Source organism: Budorcas taxicolor, chromosome 12 (assembly GCF_023091745.1).
Source record: "Budorcas taxicolor isolate Tak-1 chromosome 12, Takin1.1, whole genome shotgun sequence".
Lineage (NCBI taxonomy): Eukaryota > Metazoa > Chordata > Mammalia > Artiodactyla > Bovidae > Budorcas > Budorcas taxicolor.
Genome location: NC_068921.1, coordinates 20,415,794 through 20,439,577, shown reverse-complemented (window position 1 = coordinate 20,439,577; position 23,784 = coordinate 20,415,794). Strand labels below are relative to the sequence as shown.

General features: G+C 42.5%; 1 protein-coding gene across 1 annotated transcript; it reads left to right on the top strand.

Moving 5' to 3' along the window:
* Positions 1–1,047: 1,047 nt before the first annotated feature.
* DLEU7 (deleted in lymphocytic leukemia 7) lies at positions 1,048–17,862 on the top strand. Its single transcript, XM_052650366.1, is given in 4 exon segments — positions 1,048–1,242; positions 1,244–1,371; positions 1,373–1,451; positions 17,656–17,862. Coding segments are annotated over 4 exon segments (609 nt in total).
* The last annotated feature ends 5,922 nt before the right edge of the window (positions 17,863–23,784 follow it).

The window sequence follows — 23,784 nt, the reverse complement described above, 5'->3', positions numbered from 1 at the left end:
TTTAGATTCTAAACTGTTTCCCATGCAAGAAAAGAGTGGAAACCACTCTGCTCTGAGACAGTCCTCCCTACCAGTTCCCTCAAATGTCTTTTTTTTTTTTAAAGTGTAATCACACACCAATAGTTTCCAATTTATCAAAGCATAAATTTGCCAGTCCTTTTTCCTAAGTTAAGGAAGTAGCTGAAGTTAGGTTTAATTAAAACCAGCAACTATTTGTACAGCTGTCCTGGGTTCATGGCTGGTAAAAGGATTTAGCTTCAAACTCTGCTGCCTAAGTCCTTCGGGAGTTTCACAGAAAAACACTGAGGCTCTTCATCTAGGCAGTGCCAAGCCCTTGCTTCCCCAGTTGCTATGCGAGCAGGCCTGGCTGCGCCCTGAGGCAACTTTGCCCTCGGCAGTCAGGCCCTTCCAGCACAAGGGGCCTGAGAAGATACACAGTCCTTCTTCTGTGTTGGGGGATAGAGGCCTTGAAGGCTACTTCACGAAGTCCCTGAAAATTCCTCTAGGGTTGTGAAAGGGTGGGAGGGGGATCAAGCACCGTCTTGGTTTCATGAGTTTTTCTCTGGTCCTGCACACTTTTCGTTTCCTGGTGGGTCTTTAACTCGTGCACCCCCATCACAGCCCCCAAAGGGTCTCAGGTAGGCCTTCTTCAAAGGAGACGGGGGCAGAGTATCCCTGGATAGATGCCTCCGCACAAAACGGCAGGAGAGGGGGCGAACCAGCGCGCAGCATCTGGCCGGTTTTCAAGCGCACGGGGGGGGGGGGGGGAGCAGGACTTCAGGCAGTCTCGTCGGAACAAGCCCATTCGGACTCGAACCGAATGCTGGGGCCAGCGCGGGTCGCTGACCTCGGGCGCGAGGCGGGGCGGGCCCCACATGCCGAGAGGCCGGGAGGCGGAGGAGCGGCGGGCTGGGAAAATGACCCCAGCGACCCCACGCGCCCCCGCCTCCATCGCTCGCGGCTGCACCTGCCCGGGTGGAGCGCAACGAGCCGGCGGCGGAGGCGAGGGCCAGCCCCGTGCCCTCAGAGGTCTCCACCGGCCCTCAGATGGTGGCTCTGCACACCCTTTAGCTGCTGCAGCAGGAGGGGGGCTCAGGGGACCGTCCGGGCGCCCCAGGGAGCCCGCATGACCTAGACCACGTGCCCACCACCCCGGCGTGTCGCTCAGGCCCAGGGCTGGCAGGGCCCAGGAGAGGGCGGGAAGAGGAGGGCGGGAGCCGGGGGATCAGGAATCTGGGGTCCGAGGGCGCAGGCGAGCTCCGCCGAGGTGGAAGCTGTGCGAGGTGCCAAAGGGGGCGCGGAACTGCTGCCCTTCCCCGGGGGCCGCGGGCCCTGCATCCTGGCTCGGATGGCGACACGCAGCTCGCTGGCCCTCGGAGCTGGTCAGAGTGGAGCAGACAGATGCTCCTGGGCCCCCTCCGCAGGAGCGGTCCTTCCCCATCCGCCTGAAGGTGAGCCTGGCTTGCGGCGGCGCAAGGTGGAGAGGGGATTGGCGGACACGAAGCTGGGCCACAGGATCCAGAGTGGAGCCTCCCCCAGAGTGATCCAGCCTTCGGAGTGGGAAGGAGGAAGGTGGTGCTCGGGGGAGTGGGCAATCGGGGCCCACCTGACTGCAGCACGGAGACACGGAAAGGCTTTGCCAAAACTTTCCTCCGGGACCCCTCCCTCGCTCACATGAATCAGCTTCCAGCTCCAGTGCGAGGCTCTTTTCACACGTGCAGCTTCTGGGCGTGGAGGAAGGCTCTGCCTGCTCTCCTTCCAAATTAATAACCGCTCTCCTACAGCCTCAAATACACGTGTTCCGTTCGCTCTGCCGTTTGTATGACGAAATCACCTACATGTATTTTAAGTTCCTTCACACTTATGAATCGCAGTTATTTTTGCATAAATCCAATTCCCCACGGAGCTCAGGGGGCCTTACAGAGTCAACCTAAATTCTCATAAAGTAGCACCAGAGTGGCGTGGGTGCTGGGTGTTGAAGCGTGAGTACTCAGGCTAAACTCCTGCTAAGTCGTGCTGCTCATATTTGAAGGGCACAGGTTTCCTCTTAAGGTACCAAACTGTTAGCCAACTTAGGCAGAGAGCAGAGCGGCCTGCCTCCCAGGTTGTGTGGCAGCAGGGAAATCTGGGGGTCTGGGATCCAGTCTTGGCCTTGCTATTAACTCTCCTAATTTGTTTAAGGTCACAGATCTCTTTTAGACCCTCTGGCCTTCCAGTTTTGATCCCTAATATTGCTTCATTCATTCTCTGGGGAGTCTAGTGGAGGGACATGGGGGAGGGGTGATGAAGAAAGGGTATTTTTCAAGAGTTGCTGTTCTTGCTCTACAAGCCAACGTTTGGAAAACATTGATATATATTAGAAGATTGATTTAAAATCAAATATAATAAAGCATAGCATATACCCGAATAAATATTGTCACCCTAAACTAGGGTTTCTCAACTTTCACACTGCTGATGTTTTGGGCAGGATGATTCTTTGTGTGTGTGTGTGGGGGGGGGGGGGGTTGGGGGGCAGGGTCTGGGCATCCTCTGCCTCTACCCAGTAGCTGCCAGCAGCATACCCTCCCCACTAGTGGACAGAACCAAATATTGCTGAAGTGTGTGTGCTGGGAGGGAAAACGAGATCACCTCCAGATGCGAATCACTGCTTCATTCTAAAACGTTTTTAAAAACGAAGCTGCATTTTACCAGTGCTCTTGAGGTAAGATGCACTTTTTGGTACCACTGAGAAATAATAATAATAATAATAATCCTACCAATTAAACTGTGACACACTATCAAATATAAGACATAGCCTCACTTCAGAGATTTTTGAAATGTGAAAAAACATGCACCTTAGAATTAACGAAACATGAAGTACTCTGTCATGCCAGGAACCTATACAGGGCACAGGTGGGTTGACAAAAGGAAAAGCTGAGTGATCAGTTTTACATTAGGTGATCTAGAAAGGCTTCTTGGAGGAGGTTTTTTTTTTTTTTTTTTTTTTTTTTTTTTTAAAAAAGAATGTTTACTCTCCAAGCATTAAAGGAAAAAAACAGTTCTGAGGAGCTGTGGGATTTCAGGCCCAGAAGCAATGAAAGCACCTAGGGCTTTGGGGGAACTAAAATTAGTTCAGTATGGCAGAAGGCAAAAAAAAAAAAAAAATGCTGGAGAGTTAGGTGGGGTCAGATGCAAAAAGCCTCTGGGTCATGCTAAGGACCTTGGATTATCTTGCAGGCAAAAAGGCAGCTGTTGAAATGACTGAAGAGAGGACCCTGATAAATCACAGAGGCAAGGTCAGGCCAGAAAACCATTGTCGGAGGACCTGACCCAGCTTAATAGCAAGGCCGCCCTCTGTTCTGGACTACAGCTCATGACATGAGGTTAACACAGCTGTCACTTCTACTTGGTAATCCTTTTAACCCTCTCTACTTGACTTTTTGTCCTAAACATTTTCTACTCTCTGCAAACTTTCTTCATCCAAACCCCAGCCCTCTCACTCCTTTTCTAGAAAATTGAGGCCATCTGACACAAATATCTTTCATTTTACCTAAAAGATTTCATTTCCAATTATCTTCTTTCTTGCCTCTAATAAAGATACACTGTGTGGTTCCCACCCTTGCCCACCCCCCAGATAAATTCTTTCTCTTAAGTGCTGGAGCAAATCTTTCCTCTAGACTTTCCCCTGGACTTTTTTCTTTCAATTCTCTCCTCTCACCTTGTATTTTCCAGTGTGTTCCCTCTGCCAGTTCCCTTAATTCATAAATATGCTCAAATCATCCCTCACTCCCCCAACCCCTGGAGTCCTGGTCCCTTTCTTCTCCATTGCAAGCAAACATGCAGACTTCTGGGTGCATGTTTGCCAGTGTTTTTAGAGGCATCCAGAGTCCTCATTAGGAACAAGGGATCTCAACTTGCTTGCAAACTGGACTCTGCTGTTCACTTTCAGGGGAATAATGAGTTTCAGGGCTCCTGAGAACAGCCAGAGCTTTCAGAAGAGAGAGAAGTGGTTTTTCTGGATGATTTGTCTCCTGGCTAGCATCTTGAAATTTTGCTTGGTTTATTGTCAGGAGAGAAGGCAGTATCTCAGTTTGGATTGTAGGGTAATGATTACAAAGCACTTAGACTCAAGGACATAGCAGTTTGTCTTTGGGGGAGGGGGGTGCTGGTTATACAGACTTGACATCATTATTATTAGTGTTGACTCAAGTGATTTGGATGCGTGTCTTCTATATTTTTAAATTAAGACCATGAAGGTTGATTTTATAGACCAGAATGGCTTCAGGAGGATTTGTGCGAAAGGAAACAACACTTGTGTGTCACTTAAAAGTGTGTGGAAATTTCCCCAACATCAGATCCCTCCCACAGTGTTACTTGCCACAGAAAGGAGGAAGAGGAACAACACAGCGACCTGGTCCCACGGAGCATTTCAAACCTGCTCTGCTGCTTCCTGCTGCAGACTCTTGGCCAAGTCATTTAGCCTTCTTGTGCTTCAGTCTCCTCACCTGTAAAGTGGGAACAGTGGTATTTGACCTATCAAGGTTATTGAGATAATGCATACAAAGTCTTAGCTACTGGCTGTTCATGGTAAACTGCAATACTTTTGAACTTTTATTAGTATTATTATTAAGAGACCGATGCCTCAATCTTCTTCAGGAGTCTTTATTGACTATTTATTATTGTATTTCATTTTTGATATTGATGGATCTGACTCATAAACTCTGTCTTTACTTTTCTGAGGTTGTTGACAAAAACAGAATGACCCAAAGGCATTTCCAGGAAGTGACTTTTCAGAGGTCAGCATTAGTCCATGGCCGATGACTGACTGAGAGATGTGACCACGGGTGACTCGCCTATCAAACCACCACAATTAAGGGACTGAAATTTCTGGGCATGAATGGAGAGAAACCCTCACCACAGTAATAATACATATCCTTATAGTAGTTTACTCTTTTCTTTAAGAAGCCAACACTTCATATTCCTTTTGAGTATGTTGTTGTTATTTAGTCACTAAGTCATGTCCAACTCTTTGCAACCCCAGGGACTGTATAGTCCACCAGGCTCCTTTGTCCATGGGATTCTCCAGGCAAGAATACTGGAGTGGGTTGCTATTTCCTTCTCTGGGGGGATTTTCCCGATTCAGGGAGTGAACCCGCATCTCCTGCATTGGCAGGTGGATTCTTTACTGCTGAGCCACCAGGGAAGAAATCATCAAATTCATGCGAAAAACAAAACAAAACAAAACGTGAAGCGAGTCTTTTCATGGTGGATGAAAAATGCTTAACAAAACTGAGTCTTGTTAAATTTGGTGGAGAAGATGGAGTTAACCAGTTTGATAAAAATTTAGCATGGGAGGAAACTGAGGCTCAGAGGAATTTAGAGCTTTGCTCAAGAAGTAGTAGCCCATTATTCAAACGTGGCTTTGTCTGACTCTTTCCATTGATACCAGTCACAGTGCTGGACTTCCCTGGTGGCTCAGATGATAAAGTGTGTGCCTCCAATGCGAGAGACCCGGGTTCAATCCCTGGGTCAGGAAGATCTCCTGAAGAAGGCAATGGCAACCCACTCCAGCATTCTTGCCTGGAAAATCCCATGGATGGAGGAGCCTGGTAGGCAGTCCATGGGGTTGCAAAGAGTCGGACACAACTGAGCGACTTCACTTTCACTTTCTTTTCACAGTGCTAGCTCATGGGCGTGTGGTGACCATCACACTGAAATCAAATACATAAGCATGCACAGTTGAGAGGGCACGGCCATACCTGCCATGTGTCTGCACACTGCTTGGGTCACAATAGTCAAGCTGTAACCTGAGTATCTTAGCTTGGGTTGCCATAACAAAATGCCACAGACTGGGTGGCTTAAACTATAGCCATTTATTTTCTCACTGTTCTGGAGGTTGGGAAGTCTAAGAGCAAGATTGGTTTCTGGGATGTTTCTCTTCCTGGCTTGTAGACGGCCACCTTCTCACTGTGTCGTCCTGTGGTCTTTCCTCTGTGCATAGAGCAAGATATCTCGTAGGTCTCTTACTACTATTGTAGGGACACTAATCCTACTGGATTAGGGGTGTGGCCTAGTTTAACTTTAATTATCTTCCTAAAGATCTTATCTCTGAATCGAGTCAAATTGCAAGTTAGCTTTTGAACATATGCATTTTGGTGAGAGGCAATTCAGTCCGTAACATGGAATGACTTGTGTCTCCTTAAATCATGGTCACCTTTGCTGTTTTTTACTCACTAAGTCGTGTCTGACTTTTTGCAACCCCATGGACTGTAGCCCACCAGGCTCCTCTGTCTGTAGGATTCTCCAGGTGAGAATACTAGAGTGGGCTGCCGTTTCCTTCTCCAGGGTATCTTCCCAGACCAGGGATCGAACCTGTGTTTCCTGCATTGCCGAAGGATTCTTTACCACGGAGCCACTAAGGAAGTTCTCATGGTTACCTTACATAGTGACAAAAAGCCCAGATAAATGTGGGAAATCATTGTCAAACTAGTAATACTAGCACAGAGGCTTTAATACTGTCCATCCAAAGGGAGCCTAGAAATGTGTGGAGTACCAGAAGGAAGCCAGTCCAGGATTTTTAAAACTGCTAAAAGTGACCAACCCATAGAGACTGTTAACTCAGCCAATCATGAAATCACTCTGATTGAGTTTTGTCTATCTTCCTTTGATAGCTGAAGACATTTATGGTTTCCAAGAGTTCCGTTCTGAAGCAAGTTTCATGGAAACTATGGCTGATGCCAGCTTTTGGAGGCAGAAAAACTTCCCTGCCTGCCTTTGCTCACTTGCCTATGAGCTCAACTTGCCTATGAATTCAACTAACTAATTCTGGTACCAATAATTTCGTCACATTCAGTGGTCTGAGCTGGTTTTCTCATTCCACAGAGCAAGGGTAGTGGTTGTAAAACCGTTGGCTTTGGCTTCACAGTCATTGCTAAGGCTCTTTGCAAATTCCATGTGAATATTGAGTTACCCAGAGGAAGACATTGATGATGAATGCTTTTTTCCCCCATAAATATTGGTTAATAAAGCCAGTTTCTGCAAATTTGAGAATGGCATCTTTACAAATTTCTAATATTCCTATTGAATAATTAAGTTCTCATGGTTATATTATTAGTAGCCATGGCCAGGGGAGTGCTCTTTATTTGGGACAAAATTGCATGTCTATGTCAGGAAAAGGCTCAGTAACAACCCTAGAAGTAGCTTCGTTGTGGCTTTGTCTTTCCTTATAAGGTAAATGATATGAAAACCAGGACGTAAAATCTTTCCGAAATCAACATTTGGGGAAAGATATTGCAAGATGGCCCTAAAACAAAACTAAATACTTAAATGTGTAATGTCTTGTGGAAATGCTGCTGTGCTTTATTTTACAATTTTGGGGTCTGCCTTGTGAATGCACTTGAATCGAGTGCTTGTATGCATCACAAAGTGCTTTTCACTGGACTTTCCTAATGAAAATGGTACCGTACCCAAAGCAAATGCATAAGGCACCATAGTTACTTGTGAGCGTTTACACTGGGTACACCACAAGTAAAAATGTTTAATTTCCTGTGGACGATAGGCTTTTTATGGTGACTGGCAGATACCGTGGTTCTTCATTGGGTGTTTTATTAATACGCAGTTGCATATCTACTTGAGATTGACCTTGAGTTTAGGCAACTGATGACTGTTCTGGGCCCTGTGAATTTGTGGTTTAAAGCCAGATACCAATGAACGAAGAGCAGCTGGGGCAATTTGTAGTATACTGTTCCTGATAGTGTGGTTTTCATAACATCCCTCTAAAATAGAGAAACGACAGTCCCACTTTACGTGCGTATCCAGCATGGAGTACTCTGATGGGTCCAGGGGAGGATCTGTGTTCCCCTGAAGGGCCAGCCCCTGGGCAGCTTTAGTGGAGAGTGGTCTGCTGTCCAGGCCAAAGTTCACTAAGGTCAGGCCTTATCACAGAGAGCTGGGGAAAAGCTCTTTCATTAATACTCTTGGCAGAAGATGCTAGGCATTGGGGAGAGTGGGAGGGAAAATGTGAGAAGAAACAAGCTTGTGGAGACCATTGTAAGAGCAAGTAGCTCAAGACAGGACTGTTTTGAAAAGAACCAACTTATCTTAAAGCCAGAGGTGAAGGGAATATGAATTGATTTATAGTTTGTGAAGATCTAGACATGATTTTGAAGGTGATGTGGTGGAGGGGGGTAAAAAAAAAACCTTCTTTGTGTATTGTTTAAAAGTTATCTGTATTATAGAACCTATAAAGTCATTTTTTATTTTTGACTTTATTATCCATTGGTGTTGGTTTCAGAAAACAAGCTTTGAAACTGACTCCTGTTGCCAGATTCTTTCTGCTTTCAAGCCTTTGGTTTCGATGGGAGTGTTTATTTTCAGTCAAAAGCTAAAAAGGAGCTTAGCTTTTCTTCCCTTTTTGAACTTTGCAGGTGCATTTTCAGTTGTCAAAGGTTCCAGACGTGTGCATTCCTAATAAACACAGTGTATGATGCAGAAAAGCACATGTGGGGTGGATTTTGTAAGAGACCTCCCTGACACTGGGTGGGAGAGAATAGAGTGGAGGAAGGGAGAGCTCTGGCTAGGAGGTCTCTGATTAGCTAGGAGCTGGCTTTACATGGGCCGTGGAAGCTTCCATGCCTTGATTCCTTTCCAGATAACCAAGCCGTCTCAAATATGTTGCAGAGAAGAGGGCAGGACCAATGGGACAGTCTTCAGTTTGGATATGATCACCGCCAGTTTGAGCTTCGTAACGCTTAGTTAACCTTAAGAAAAACAGCATGAATATAGCCGGAAAAGAAACATGTAACAGTTCACAAGGAGACATTTTTGTTCCTCCCTTAAAGCTAGTTGGGTGCTCCTAGCTGGCTTCCATGGTGTCCCTGTTCACCCCAGGGTGGCATCTGCAGCTCTCTCCCTCCTGTTCACTGGTCCATCTCCCGCACTGGATGGTGAGCTCTGCTGTCTGTCACCCTGGCATCTGGCCCAGTCTCTGATGTGGGGTGAGTCTTTGATGAACACTTGAGTTTTGAGAGAGAGGTAGATTTCAGCTCTGCCACTTATTTGCTGTGCTATTTAGGGATGTCATTTAATTTCTCCAAACAGCATTTCTTTTCATCTCTAATTCCTGGATGATTGTGAGGGCTGAGTGAAATATGGTATATAAGGAGCCTCGCTTGGAGCCTGGCACCTAATAGGTGCTCAGGCTCATAGGCTTGACAAGTGTTCTTCAAATGCTGGTGTGCCATGCTCAGAAGTTCCAGGGACTTGACTGGCATTCAAGGCTTTCTGCACCAGCTTATTCTGAATAGGTAACATGATGCTCTGTTGGTTTTTCAGACTGATCTCCCAGTCCCAGGCCCAACTTGGCTCCAGGTTTTTGCTGGTATTGAAATTGAGCAGGACTCTACGGTCCTTGCCTCCACCCCCCCCGCACTGGCCCCCGACCTTTGCTTGCCTTTTGTCTATGGAAAATTTTAGTCAAAGAATAAATTTAATCAGAGAAAAGAGAAACATGGAAACAAATAAAAAACAGTCAAAGGAGACTAAATAATAATAATGTAGTTAGTAACAATATTCAAGGACCTTTAGTTCTTTCTCAAGGGCTATAGATAATATTCTGAGCCATATCCTGTGAGCTGTCTCATAAATACTAAACACGAGGTGGATAAGTTAACTACGTGATGACCAGATTGTACTCAGGACATGAGCTGCCACAGTTCCGAGAACTGACTGCAAAGAAATGGGAACAAGTGGACCCTGGAACTGAAGAATAACTGTACCTAGATAACCAACATAATGCTGGTCAGACCACTGATGACCAATTTGAAGATGACTGTCAGAGCTGATGGTGCTGTTCCTGCATGTAGCCCCCTCCCCACTACTATCTATAAAAGCTCCTGCACACTGGTTGCCAATGCGGAGGGGTGCAGTGGGGGGAGTTGGCCTTTGGACAGATGTCTGCCACCCTCCCCACCCCAGTTGCCGGCGTCTGAAATAAAGCAGACTTTCCTTCCCACCAGTCTGGCCTGTTTATTGGCTTTTGAGCAGTGAGCAGCCAGACCTTTCAGTAACAGTATCATTCATTCTAATTCTGGGCCATCTCTTTCCTCTAAGAGTCAAATATTGCTTCCCCCAACACCATCCCTCTTATAGCAACTGTACAGTCCTTCTCACCTACCATTTCGCTGATGCCTCATCCAAATTTCCACTCCCTTCTACAAAGGCTGGCAGTAACCTGATAGTCTCAACCACTATTTTTTTTTTTAATTGTAGTAGAAAAAAAAAAACCCCAAAGTGAAATTTACTGTTTTAAGGGTAGTGTTAAGTACATTCACATTTTTGTTCAGACTATCTCCACAACTTTCTCATCTTGTGCATCTTGCAACTTTTGGGCAACCACACATCAGTATGCTATTGAAAGCATTCCCCCACAGAATGAACTGTGTACAATGTTTAGATCATGAGTCTATAAATGTCTGTTCTTCTGTAGGACTGGGTTTTTATGTTTTTGGTTTTTTTTTTTTATACCATATCCCTCCCTCATCACATTTCATTGGACATTGGGAGATATGCTGTATGTGTGTGATTCCTTCTACTAAGTTATAAGCTCTTTAGAGGTCAAGTGCCATGTCTTATTGCCTTTTATCCAGTGTAGTAATAAGTCATGTATTAGAGGCTAGGTACACATTTGAAATAAATTTAACAGATTTATTAACAGGCAAACAGACTGAGGCCATTTTCCCAGTAGATTAGTTGAGTCATGAGAGATTATCTCAACTCATTTTAAAATGGAAGTGCTGGCCATCGATTTGGACCACTGTAGCAATCAATACATTTCATATCCAAAATCTGAGATTACACAAGGCTTTAGATGTTCCAAAACCTGCTTTTAGATTGCTCAGCCACCATCGTGTTCTAATTCTGGCAAAGCGCTCAAAGCACCGTGTAGGATATTACATCATTTCTGGAAGCATCTGGAACTTGCTAAATAAAAGCTGCTGGGAGGATGCCTTCTGTCGTTGAGTGGAAAGCACCATAAGTGAAATCATCACCAGTATTGATCATGTGAATTTCTACTGAAAACCCATGTGCCATTTTATATGCTGTTGCTTTAAGGCTGTCACTGGCGGCCCCTACCTTCTGCAGGAGAGGTTGGGTTGGAGGTCACGGTTGTTGGATCCATAGTTGGCCTTCAGACCTTCCAGAAAGGAAGGGAAGCAACCACCTGTTTTATTTTTCCCTTCCTTGGCTTAAGAGTCCCATGGAAAGCCTATTCCTATTAATTTGTTTTCTTTGACTGTTAATATATTTGAAAAAGGATTAAATGGAAATACTGTACTAAAATAGTAAAATAAAGAGACTTTGCAAAGCTCGCCAGAGATCTGAAGTTTACCTAGGGCCTCAGGGACCAGTATAGCTCAGCAGTGGAATTTTATTGTATGTATAATTTTCCCTAAAGATGCCTTCTTTGATTCTTTACAGTAAATGTGAAATTGGCTTCAGATTTTCAGCCTACAAATATGTTTTTAAAGGCATTTTAATCTTCTCTGGGTGATGAATGCCTTTGCAGACTGGCTAATAGGCACACGTCAGCACACATTTTGGTGGTTCCTTCTATTTTAAATTTCTTTTTGCATGTTGTCTTTGATCCTTCCACTTTGTACTCAGAGTTGGATTACTTCTATAAAGCAAGTGGACAATTTGCCTTGATGTGGATCTTGGGAAAGCAGTCCAGAGTCATTTTTTCCCTCTGGTTTCTCATTTCCAAGCAACATGCTCCAGCAATATACGTTACTCCAAAACCTGCGGGACAGGTTATCTACAGGGCCCCTTAATACCTTCGGAGCAGAAATAAATAAGCAACACACAAAGGCAGGGAAACAAGAATGCTTTAAGGAGAAAAGCACTCTAGAAGGGTGGTAACCTGTGAATACTCCCAGAAGGCGACTGTGGTGTGTTAGCTCACATGGAGTCCTGCTGCTGTTGTCTGCTGAATTGAATGAATGGACATTTGTTTTGTTTCTTGGAGAATGTTTTCTAGTAAACACTTTGCCAGAAACCCAGGTTCTTCTCACCCAACCGAGAGAGTTTTTATTAGGGAGAAGAATAGCTTCCCTTTTTACACAGAATTAGAAAAAAAAAAAACTAGCTCCTTGTCAAACTCTGTTCAACTTTTAGGATTTTTTTTAAAATTATTATCTGTTTCTCTTAAGTTATTGCCTTGAATCCATAGCTCATGGATTTTCATTGGTTAAGTGGTTATTCTTTACTTCTGTAAACATTTAAGTCTATGCTTTTATCATCAGAGCTACATCCCACAAATTGTAATATGGTATTTCCATAATTGTTCAGTACGGAAAGGAGTAAATCAAGGCTATATATTATCACCCTGCTTATTTAACTTTTATGCAGAATACATCACGCTAATTGCTGGGCTAGATGACTCACAAGCTGATATCAAGATTGCCAGAAGAAATATCAACAACCTCAGATATGCAGATGATACCACTATAATGGCAGGAAGCAATGAGGAACTAAACTGCCTCTTGAAGGTGAAAGAGCAGAGTGAAAAAGTTGGCTTAAAACTCAGCATTCAAGAAACTAAGATCATGGCATCCAGTCCCATCATCACTTCATGACAAATAGATGGGGAAACAATGGAAACAGTTGACAGACTATTTTCTTTGGCTCCAAAATCACTGCGGATGGTGACTGCAGCCATGAAATTAGAAGACACTTGCTTGGAGGAAAAGCTATGCCCAACCTAGATAGCATATTAAGAAACAGAGAGATCACTTTGCCAACAAAGGCCCATCTAGTCAGAACTATGGTTTTTCCAGTAATCATGTGCAGATGTGAGAGCTGAACTATAAAGGAGGCTGAGCGCCCAAGAATTGATGTTTCGAACTGTGGTGCTGGAGAAGACTCTTGAGAGTCCCTTGGACAGCAAGGACATCAGACCAATCAATCCTAAAGGAAATCAACCCTGAATATTCATTGGAAAGATTGATGCTGAAGCTTCAATATTTTGGCCATCGATGTGAAGAGCCAGTTCAATGGAAAAGACCCTGATGCTGGGAAAGATTCAGGGCAAGAGGAGAAGTGGGCAACAGAGGATGAGATGGTTGGATGGCATCACCAACTCAATGCATGTGAGTTTGTGCAAGACTCTGGAAGACAGTGAAGGACAGGAAAGCCTGGCATGCTGAAGTTCATGGGGTTGCAAAGAGTTGGTCAGGACTTAGCAACTGAAGAACAACAACAAATAGAGCATTTTAAAGTTTCAATTATTTTTTTCACTGACCCATGAGTTATTTAGAAGTGGATTTTTAAGTCATACTTGTTTGGGGAAGATTATCTATATTATTGGTTTCTCATTTTTTCCTTTCTGATTTGAATGATATAACCTTTGATATCGAGATTTGTTTTGTGGCATTACTATAATGTCATAGGGCTTCTCTCATAGCTCAGTTGGTAAAGAATCTGCCTGCAATGCAGGAAACCCTGGTTCAATTCCTGGATTGGGAAGATCCCTTGGAGAAGGGAAAGGCTACCCACTCCAGTATTCTGGCCTGGAGAATTCCATGGACTGTCCATGGGGTGGCAAAGAGTCGGACACAACTGAGCGACTTTCACTTTCATCTTTCATAAGTAATCCATAGATGTTTGAGAATAAAGTATATTTGCTTGTCTCCATTAGACCAAGCTTATGATTAGAAAAGATTTTCAGTCTTTACTCTCTAGGCTGAATGTCCTGTTGTCTGATCAGTTTCTGAGAAAGATGAGTTAAAATTAGTCTTTATGTCTGTGGATTGAGTGTAAGTTGAGGTTATCATATTAGACACACACAAGTAACTGTCTTCTTGGGCAATAGTCCATGTTGCAGTTTATTTTCTCTCTAAAAATGATTTTTCTGGATTTACTTTAACTTTGCTTGATATATATTTAGTATCCATTTACTTTCAGTCTTGGATGTTTTTAGTTTTAAATGTTTTGCTTTTAGCATTCAGATAAAATTTGAATATCCAACCTGGGAATCACTGTATTTCAAAAAGTGACTTATTTGGTACTTTTTCATTTGGAGTATAGCTGATTTGCAATGATGGGCTGCCATCTCTGGGGTTGCACAGAGTCGGACACAACTGAAGCGACTTAGCAGCAGCAGCAGCAGCCAATCTCTGCTGTACAGCAAAATGACTCAATTTTACACATAGATACATTCTTTTCTATATTCTTTTCCATTATGGTTTATCACAGGATATAGGATTCAGTTCCCTGTGCTCTACAGTAGGACCTTGTTGTTTATCCATCCTATATATAATGGTTTGCATCTACCAACTCCAAACTCCCAGACCATCATTCTACCCTGCCTCCCACCACCCTGGCAACCACAAGTCTCTTCCCTATGGCTGAGTCTGTTTCTGTTTTGTAGATAGGTTTATTTGTGCCACATTTTAGATTTCTATTCATCTTGCTTTATGTTTGAATCCTTTATTTCTCCGTTTTTACCTTCTATCAGCAGGATCAATTAAGTTTTGATATATCTTTTTCCTCTGCTGATTCTGAAATATTAGGTACTATTTCTATACCTGAAAAAAATTTGTATACCACAGAAGGTTTCCCATGGACAGAAACTCCAGCACTGTTATCTTCTGGACATGGTCGAAGTCTGCTGCAGCCACAGGAAAGGGGCCTCAAAGCCTGAGGTACTTTACTCGGTCTGGGAAGGGGCAGCTGAACACTTTTGCCATGTCCTGTGTGGCACCACTTTTCTGGCCTCGTATTTCTCTCCTTTTAACAATGATCCTTACATTTTTCACAGGCATACTTAACAAGCCTAAAATTGATCCCCTCTGCCACTTTTGTCTTCAATGATGCAATGCCTTAGAACGCCACTGTATTCTACGTGTGACTGTACCTCAGTGTTTTACAACCATCTTGCTTTTGTGAAACCCAAGTTAGTTGTTAAAATTTTTGTCTTGATTAACCAAATCTTTAGATTTATGCTGTTTTTAAGTTTCTTTGTTCACTGTTGCGTCTTACATCTCTTTGAATTTCCTCGTTCTGAATTATATCTTTAAGAAGATCTGACAGTGAATGTCTACTGTGATAACTCCTTTTGTGCTTTATTTTGCCTTGATATTTAAATGGTAGTTCAGTGGAATTAAAAAAAAATCTTGGTCGACAGTTATTTGAGGATATTATTCTATTCTGTTATCTTCAATTCTTGTGGCTTAGAAGTTGGCTGGAACTTAGCTGTTTGGTTATCCAGACTGAGTGCCATCTTTTTCCTATATGGTTGCTTTTAAGAGCAGTTTTACCTTAATGAGTTTAGATTTGGATCTCATTTAACTTTTTCTACTCAAAGCTTGTTTTGTTTCCTGAATCTTAGGATTCACATTTTGAATCAATTTGGGATAATTTTTATCCATTATTCTCTTTGACCACTACTTCTCTCTTGTTCTTTCTTATCTCGCCTGAAAATGTATTTGTCATACTTTGTCATTCTGTCGTCCATGTCAGTCAACTTCTCATATTTTCCAAGTCTTTATTTTGCATTCTGGATAATTTTCTCAAACTTATCATCCACTTTACTAATCTTCTCCTCAGCTGTGTTTATTAATGTGTTTCCCATTGAGTATTTTAATTTGCTGTGATAATTGTCACACATTTCTAGAAGTGGGATTAGGTTCTTTTTCAAGCTTGTTTTTTCTTGGGAGTTTTTTTCTGACTTTTTTCTTTTATATGTTTAACCATGATACATATATTTTGTAATTTATGCCTGAAATTCTTGGAGTCTAATTCTGCCCTGCATTATATATACTATATCAGGGTGGACTGTACTTTAAATTTCATATTCTAAGTTTGTCTTCAATGGACTTGCTGGCAGTACTATTGTGGGGCATGGGTTGTGAACAGGTTTCTGTGGAATAGGCTTTTGTTTGCTTTTGCCATGTGTCCATGGATATTTCAGACCAGTTCCAATTTTTAAATTAACTTCTTGGCATGAGTGCTCTAAGAACATGTATATGGTATAGAGGGCAACTCCAAACTGGAACTACTGTATCGTACAGGTCTGCCGTCGCACATTCATAAGGACAACTGTACCTTCTACCCCAAACCCAGCTCAAGAGAGACCAGCTTTCTCTTCTTGATAGGTATTGGCACACAGCTAAAGTAATTTGCCTTTCTTTTATACTTGGCCCTTGGAAATTTCCATTACTCCCTTGCAAGCTCAGAAAGGATGTTTGTTCTACTGCTTAGAATTTAGTAGCAAGACCTTATAGGGAAACTGTATGTGCCAAGTGACAGAACCAGAAGTCTGGGGGAAGTCGTTTTCATGTACATTTGAATCTTGAAGGATAGGGTTAGAAGTGCTGGCCCTCCAAGCAGTCAGAAATCTGTGTATGATTTTATAGCTGGCCCTCCAGCTCCAGGGTTCCAAATCCATGGGTTCAACTAACTATGGATAGTGTGAAAGTGTTAGTTGCTCAGCCATGGCAACCCCATGGACTGTGGCCTGCCAGGCTTCTCTGTCCATGGAATTCTCCAGGCAAGAATACTAGAGTCGGTAGCCATTCCCTTCTCCAGAGGCCCTTTCTGACCCAGGGTCGAATCCAGGTCTCCTGCATTGCAGGCAGACTTTTACCATCTGAGCCTCTAGTACTGTAGTTCACATTTATTGGAAAAAATCTGTATATAAATGTACCTGTGCAGTTCAATCTTGTGCTGTTTGAGTCAACTGTATTTAAAATAAAACATATAGCAAACATTATCTCTGATGTGGAATAATTTCAGTGTACCATTTACATGCAATGGATTTTAGAATGTGAAATATTTGAAAATTAAAGATCTATTTAATTAGTTCATTCTTTAAAACTACTTGTGAACTCTTTCTAGATTTGCATCAAATATTTCTTGGGACCATTTTCATTAAATACCAAATCCTGTTTTTGGAATCTTGAAGATAGTAATTGTGGAATAAAAGGAACAGAGTCTATCTGTGTATTCATCAAAGCTCTTTTAAGAACAAATACGAGAAATTCACTCCAGTATTCTTGCCTGGAGAATCCCATGGACAGAGGAGCCTGGCAGGCTATAGTCCAGAGAGTTGCAAAGAGTTGAACATGACTAAAGCAACTTAGCACGCATGAGAAATTCAACTCCAAATGGCTTAAGTAGAAAGAAATATTTATTGATTCAGATAGCTAAAAAATCCTGGGATTTATTGTCCAAGCACAGCTAGACTGACATGCTCAGAAAATGTAATTGAAGTCAGTCTCTTTTAATCTCGTTTCTACTTTTTTTTTTTTTTTTTAATGTGTTGGCTTTACTTTCATTTGAATTCTCTCCTTATGGTGGCAAGATGTTTTCCAACAGCTCCAGTTAAATAGAACTTCTCTTTCCCAGTTGAGCAATCTCCTGGGACTGTGGCTTACTGACCCATCTTAGGTCATCTGCCCATCCCTGGTCAGTTGAAGTGGCTGAGGGATGATGTGCTCTGATTGACCTTGCCCCTGGAGTTGAGGAATAGGGTTAGCGTTGGTCAAACTATGTGGGCTGAGAATGGAGGAGAATGATGCTCTGAGAGGAAAATTGAGATTCTGTCATCAGAGAAGATGGGAGTGAAGACTGTCCTCCATACCCTAATTGCTTGTTTGCATTTGCTCTTCCTTTCAGGACAGTGTTGAGTTTAGAAACATCTGCAGTCATTTGGCTCTACAAACTGAAGGACAGCAGTTTGACAGAGATTTGAATGCTGCCCACCAGTGTTTGAAAACGATAGTCAAGAAGCTGATTCAGTCACTTGCTAATCTTCCTTCTGATGCCCACATGGTAGCCTGTGCTTCCTGGAGACAGATCTTACAGAATCTCCCTGACATATGAGTATTCAAGATGCTGGAATTGAAACAACGGTGAGCACTGCTTAGAGAACTGGAGAATACCTTAGTTCCCGAATAAATCAGCAGACAGTGGATGCTTTTATTCCAGTGAGGAGACACTTGATAGCATACATAGCAGTCTGACCAGTGGCATTTGTGCCCTTTGGAATTACAGCATGTTGGCGAAAATTTTTCAGAGCAGTAGTTCACATTTTTAAGTGTGCTAACATGTTTGCTGACTTTTTGACTGAAATATATTCCACTTTGTGGAGCTAATTAGATTATATATGTATATACATTTATGAATTTATATTAAATATTAATTTTAATTGAATGACACCTTTAGTCCATATTCATATTAATGTTGGCCTATGAGGTTTAATGGGGCTTCCCTGATGGCTCAGTGATAAAGAATTCGCCTGCAGTGCAGGAGGCGCAGGAGACACGGGTTTGATCCCTGGGTCAGGAAGATCCCTGGAGAAGGAAATGGCAACCCACTCCAGCATTCTTGCCTGAAGAATCCCAAGGACAGAGGAGCCTGGCAGGCTATAGTCCATGGGGTCCCAAAGAGTTGGACATGACTGAAGTGACTGAGCACACGTGGGGTTTAATATAGTTATTTGTATGATTAAAGCTCCATGGTTCTTAACATTATTTTGAATAAACAGAATGTTTGATAATTGATATGTCCTACATACTGAACACTTCATTTTATGTTATGAAAATGATCTTTGAAGGTTGAAGGGCTACAAACACATGTGTCAGTAATTGAGTTCCAATCCTGGCATTAATAACTTGCTGTCGGGCAGGGGAGAGCTGCTTCTAAACTTTGTGCTTTCATATACTGGTTTCTAAATTTGAAATGATAATAAGCTATGAAGTACCAAGACTATATAATATGTAAATACAAAGTACAGTATTATTAAAGTCGCATGTGAAAACATCTAGCTCCTCGTGCTCTTTCTAAACATTCCCCTTGAAGTAGGAAATTCTGGTGAAAAAAAGGAGGGAGTGGATATACTAGCAAATTTCCCTAAACATTTAGACCTAGGAAAAGAGAGTGACTTTTTGCAACAACAATAATCTGTACATGCTTTGTTGTTGCTGTTTAAGTCGCTAAGTGGTGTCCAACTCTTTGTGACCCCATGGACTGTAGCCCGCTAGGCTCCTCTGTCTGTGGGATTCCCCAGGCAAGAATACTGGAGTGGGTTGCCATTTCGTTCTCCAGGGATCTTCTCAACCCAGGGATCGAACCAGCATCTCCTGCTTGGCAGGTGGATTCTTTACCATTGAGTCATCTGGGAAGCCCCCTGCATGTGCTTAGGGAAAACTAAGTTTCCTGTTGTTTAATGATGACTGTGTTGAGAACAAAAGTAAATTGAAATTCTGCTTTTCTCTTCAAGTTTTAGCAGAAATGGCTTTAGATTTGTTTTTTTTTTTTTTTAAAGAGTATAATGTATACATGTAACTTATTTTCTGAGGAATTGTAAACTGGGTTTGTATGGTAAGACTATATCTAGCTCCTCTGCCCGTGGCATTTCTCAGGCAAGAATACTGGAGTGGGTTGTCATTTCCTTTTCCAGGGGATCTTCCCAACCCAGGGATCAAACTTGGGTCTCCAGCATTGCTGGCAGATTCTTTACCGTCTGAGCCACTAGGGAAGTCCCGTTTAAAAAATTAGGTGATAATAATAATCAGAGCCTTCACAGGGTGAGCTGCCTGTTGACATCTGGATTTTGGACTCCTCATCCCCAGAACTGTGAGAATAAAGTTTTGCTGTTTTAAAGCACCAGGTTTGTAATAACTTGTTGCTGCAGTGATAAGAAATGAATACACCTGTCTTTCCTCACTGGCATTAATAACTTGCAAATAAGCACTGGCAAATAAGCACCAGGATGTTGTGCACGGCAATATTTCCAGTGCTGCACAAGCCTGGTATAGAGCAGCAGCCCCATACATGTCTGATGAATGAAGACATACAAGTCATGTGGTTAGTCCTTTTAGCTGCTTTGCTTGTTTTTTCATTTGTTTGTTTTTTATGGAGGAATTTGATTTCTCCAGAAATCCCCCAAGTCTTATGTATCTTTTGGTAAATATCTAAATTCAAAGAAAAAAGTTAAAATGAGGTGAAAGTTGCTCAGTCGTGTCCAACTCTTGGTGACCCCATAGACTGTAGCCCGCCACACTCCTCTGTCCATAGAATTCTCCAGGCAAGAATACTGGAGTGGGAAGCCATTCCCTTCTCCAGGGGATTTTCCCGACCCAGGGATTGAACCCAGGCAGACTCCTTACTATCTGAGAAAAAAGTTAAAAGGACAGTATTAAGGGTTAAAACAATCAGCACATTTTGATCAGGTGTTGAGTTTTAAAGTTATGCAGCTATGATTCAATAAATGGTTAATAACTATGATGATCATCATTAATAACTATGGTGGCATCACTGATTCAATGGACATGAACTTGGGCAAACTCTGGGAGACAGTGAAGGACAGGGAAGCCTGGCGTGCTGCAGTCCATGGGGTCGTGAAGAGTCAGACTTGACGTGGTGACTGAACAACAAAAGGACAGCTAGGATGATCGTCTTAATGGTGACTGGGCCAGCCTAGGACACTCAGAAGAGTAGGGTCTTTTTTCTTTTCTCCTTTACCCTAAAGCTGCATAAATGTGCCTTTAAAGGTACATTTTAAAACTTTATTACTGTGGACTATTTTCTTCCGCAGCCATGGCACCATCATCATGCTTAATAGAAGTTTCTACATTTTTGTGGTTCCAGCAAAGTTTGGGGGACATTTGGTCATCTTGGAGCCAGGCTCTGTGTGTGTGTGTGTGTGTGTGTGTGTGTGTGTGTGTGTTTCATTTCATACCATATAGCACCTTGAACAAGGGTAACACTTGCATCAGGATAGTTTGAGGGTATCTTCATAACGCTGAGAAAAATTTGAGTCATCTGATAATTTCTCTGTTAGATTTCCTTAGATACTGAACCCTCCCATTCCCCTGGACTCTTATGTGTGTGTGCTCTATAACAATAGATTTCTGGAAGCATATTTGCCTGTGGAATAAAAATAGGGGCCATGTTGAGGACTTTAAGCAGAGCTGGGCAGACAAGTGACAAGGTCATACCTACAACCCTTTCTCTTGTCCCTAGATACTCTCCTCACTCTTTGCTTTTCTGGAAGCTCCACCAGGTCCCAGCTTGGCCTGATCCTACAGCCTTTGACCGCACGCCTTCTGCTCATACAGAAGCCATCTTCGTGTTCCTCTGGCTGTGTTCCATTTTCTTTGGCCTCCTCAGGATCAGTTCTCTTCTCTCATTTAACTGCTCTTACTCTTCTTACAGCTTCTCCCCAAAGTGGGTTAATTTCCTTGGTTTAAATGAAGGCCACTAAAGGGTAGGAAATCATTCAGTTACTAGTTCTGTGCAGAACGCAAGACTATAAGAATCATATCGTTCACGTCTAAAGAGTCTCTGAAAGAGTTGGCCCCATTCTCCATTGTTCCTTATGCTCTGATTCCAGATACTTATGCAGTAAATCTATCTCAGAGGAGTGTCAGTTCTGTGGATTCACAAGTTCCAAGACATTAAATTCAGCAGAACTTTGAATAAGAGGTATTCTGCATAATCTGGGTATCTGCATCAAGGATCCCAGTGTTCCTTTCTACAGCCAAAAAATTACCACCATCCTGGTTTCACTTAGCTCACATCAGAACCGAAAGCCGAGGCTGTTGTAGTCCTGGTGTATGTTACCAGAGAGCTTGCTTCTATCTGATGCCTTCTGTGCTGCTGCACTCAATGGAAGTGATATTTAAAGCTGAGCCCTGGTTTATAAATTTCTATTCTTATAGACAAGTTGATATTTACTCCACACTTACAGTCATAAGTCAGGAGACACTTTCAAGGTTGACAGGAATCTTTCCCAGGACAGAAGTAACACTAATTTGTTCCTCTTGCCTTGATAAAGACTTTGTTATCATCATGGCTTCATTTTCTTTTTCCTTAAGGAAGCGTTATGAAATATCTGTGGAGTGTAGAGGGTATCTGATGGAAAAATAAATTCACAGGGATCTGAGAAACATGTTGCCAAAGACAGTGTTGGCTTAAGTTGTTACAGAGAGGAGAGATGAGGTTACATAAATGTCCTTCCCTTTCCTGCCTGTGTAATCTAGTTCTAAATGTGATGGAGGCATATAGGGGCACAGCACATGCTTAGAACATGTGTGTGTGTGTCTGTGTGTCTGGGCTAGAGGAAGGGAGGTCAGGGGAGGAAGAATACCTGAGCCTGGTGTTATAAGCCTAAACACAAAGAAAGCAGTGGGATAACTTGGAAGATGAAGAAGTCATCAAATGAATTTGATTGGTTTATTGATTTGATCTAATGAAAAACATAGTGCTCCTCACACTAGAAACCTTTCAAGCCGTTTGATTATCTGCATATAGTTGATGTGACAGCTATTTTATGCACAATCTCACTGTCCTCAAAATCTGTCTCCATCTCCTCTCATCTCTCAGCCTCTCACTCTGTCTTGGGCCATCATGCATAAAGTTATTAACTGCATAATGTTTTGTATCTAAACATCCTCATATATAACTAAAGTTAAGAGCTATTGGTCTTTGATTCTTTTCTCTCGATTTTTCTTGGGTTTCCTTGCCTCTCTTAGAGTCTCAGTTAAATAATTGTTAGACATCTATTTCCTGTGTAACTCAAAATTGAACTAAATGTGTATATAGTAGGAATACTGTTTACACTCACATAGGGTGAAGAGTCATACTTAGGATGTGAATAAAGCTCCTCTATCCACTTTCCTGTCTACTGGCAATTTTGATCAAAAGACAAAAAGAATAAGATAAACCTTGTTGATGCAATTTTCTTCACACTTTTGTTTGTTTGATTAAAATTAGTTGATACAATACCTATACTACCCGATATTATGAAATTCTATGCTTTTTTTTTTTTGGTAGGCACTTCAAGAATATTTCTTGTTTTGAAATTAAATTTTTGAATTTTCCATTAAAAAGGTAGCTTTGCTGCTTTTCAAGTATCAGGAGTGCTTAAGTTAATAGGGCTGGAATTACTGCCATGAGACTGTACTGAATGTTGTTCTGCTCCTGTTCCCAGGTCTTGCTTCTTCTGGAAGAAATACTGCAATGTCAAGTCACAAACGTTCACAAACTTAGGTGCAGCCTTAATGGGTCCATGGGCTTATTTACTTCAAATTTAGCCAAAGGATCAATAAATATACATTCTTATCTAACTTGGGCCTAACTCTAGTGTTAACTTGGGCCTAACTCTAGTGCAAATCACCATCTAGTCTAGATGGAAGAGACAATGGGTCCATTGTTTCCAGGTGTTTTGATGACTGAAACTGCTCAATAGTTGATCTAATTAGGATGGAAATTATAGGAAGAGAGTTGACAACAAATCCAATCAATTTAGCAGGAGTGTGTGTGTGTGTGTGCGCGTGATTTCCTGTATCAAGAAACATATGACTTCCAAGTGTCCCCTCACACTTTCCTTTACTCATTTCAGTAGTTTAATATCAATAGGTTGAAAAGATCTTTGAGTGGAGGTATTTTTCTATTGACAGTGCGTGAGGCTAAGTTGCTTCAGTCGTGTCTGACTCTTTGCAACCGTATGGACTGCAGCGCTCCAGGATCCTTTGTCCCTGGGATTCTTCAGGCAAGAATAGTGGAGTGGGTTACCATACCCTCCTCCAGGAGATCTTCCCGACATAGGGATTGAACCCACATCTCTTGTGGCTCGTGCATTGAAGGTGGATTCTTTACCACTGAGCCACCAGGGAAGCCCTCTATTAATAATGAAAGTGAAAGTGAAGTCACTCAGTCATGTCCGACTCTTTGCGACCCCATGGACTGTAGCCTACCATGTTCCTCTGTCCGTGGGATTTTCCAGGCAAGGGTACTAGA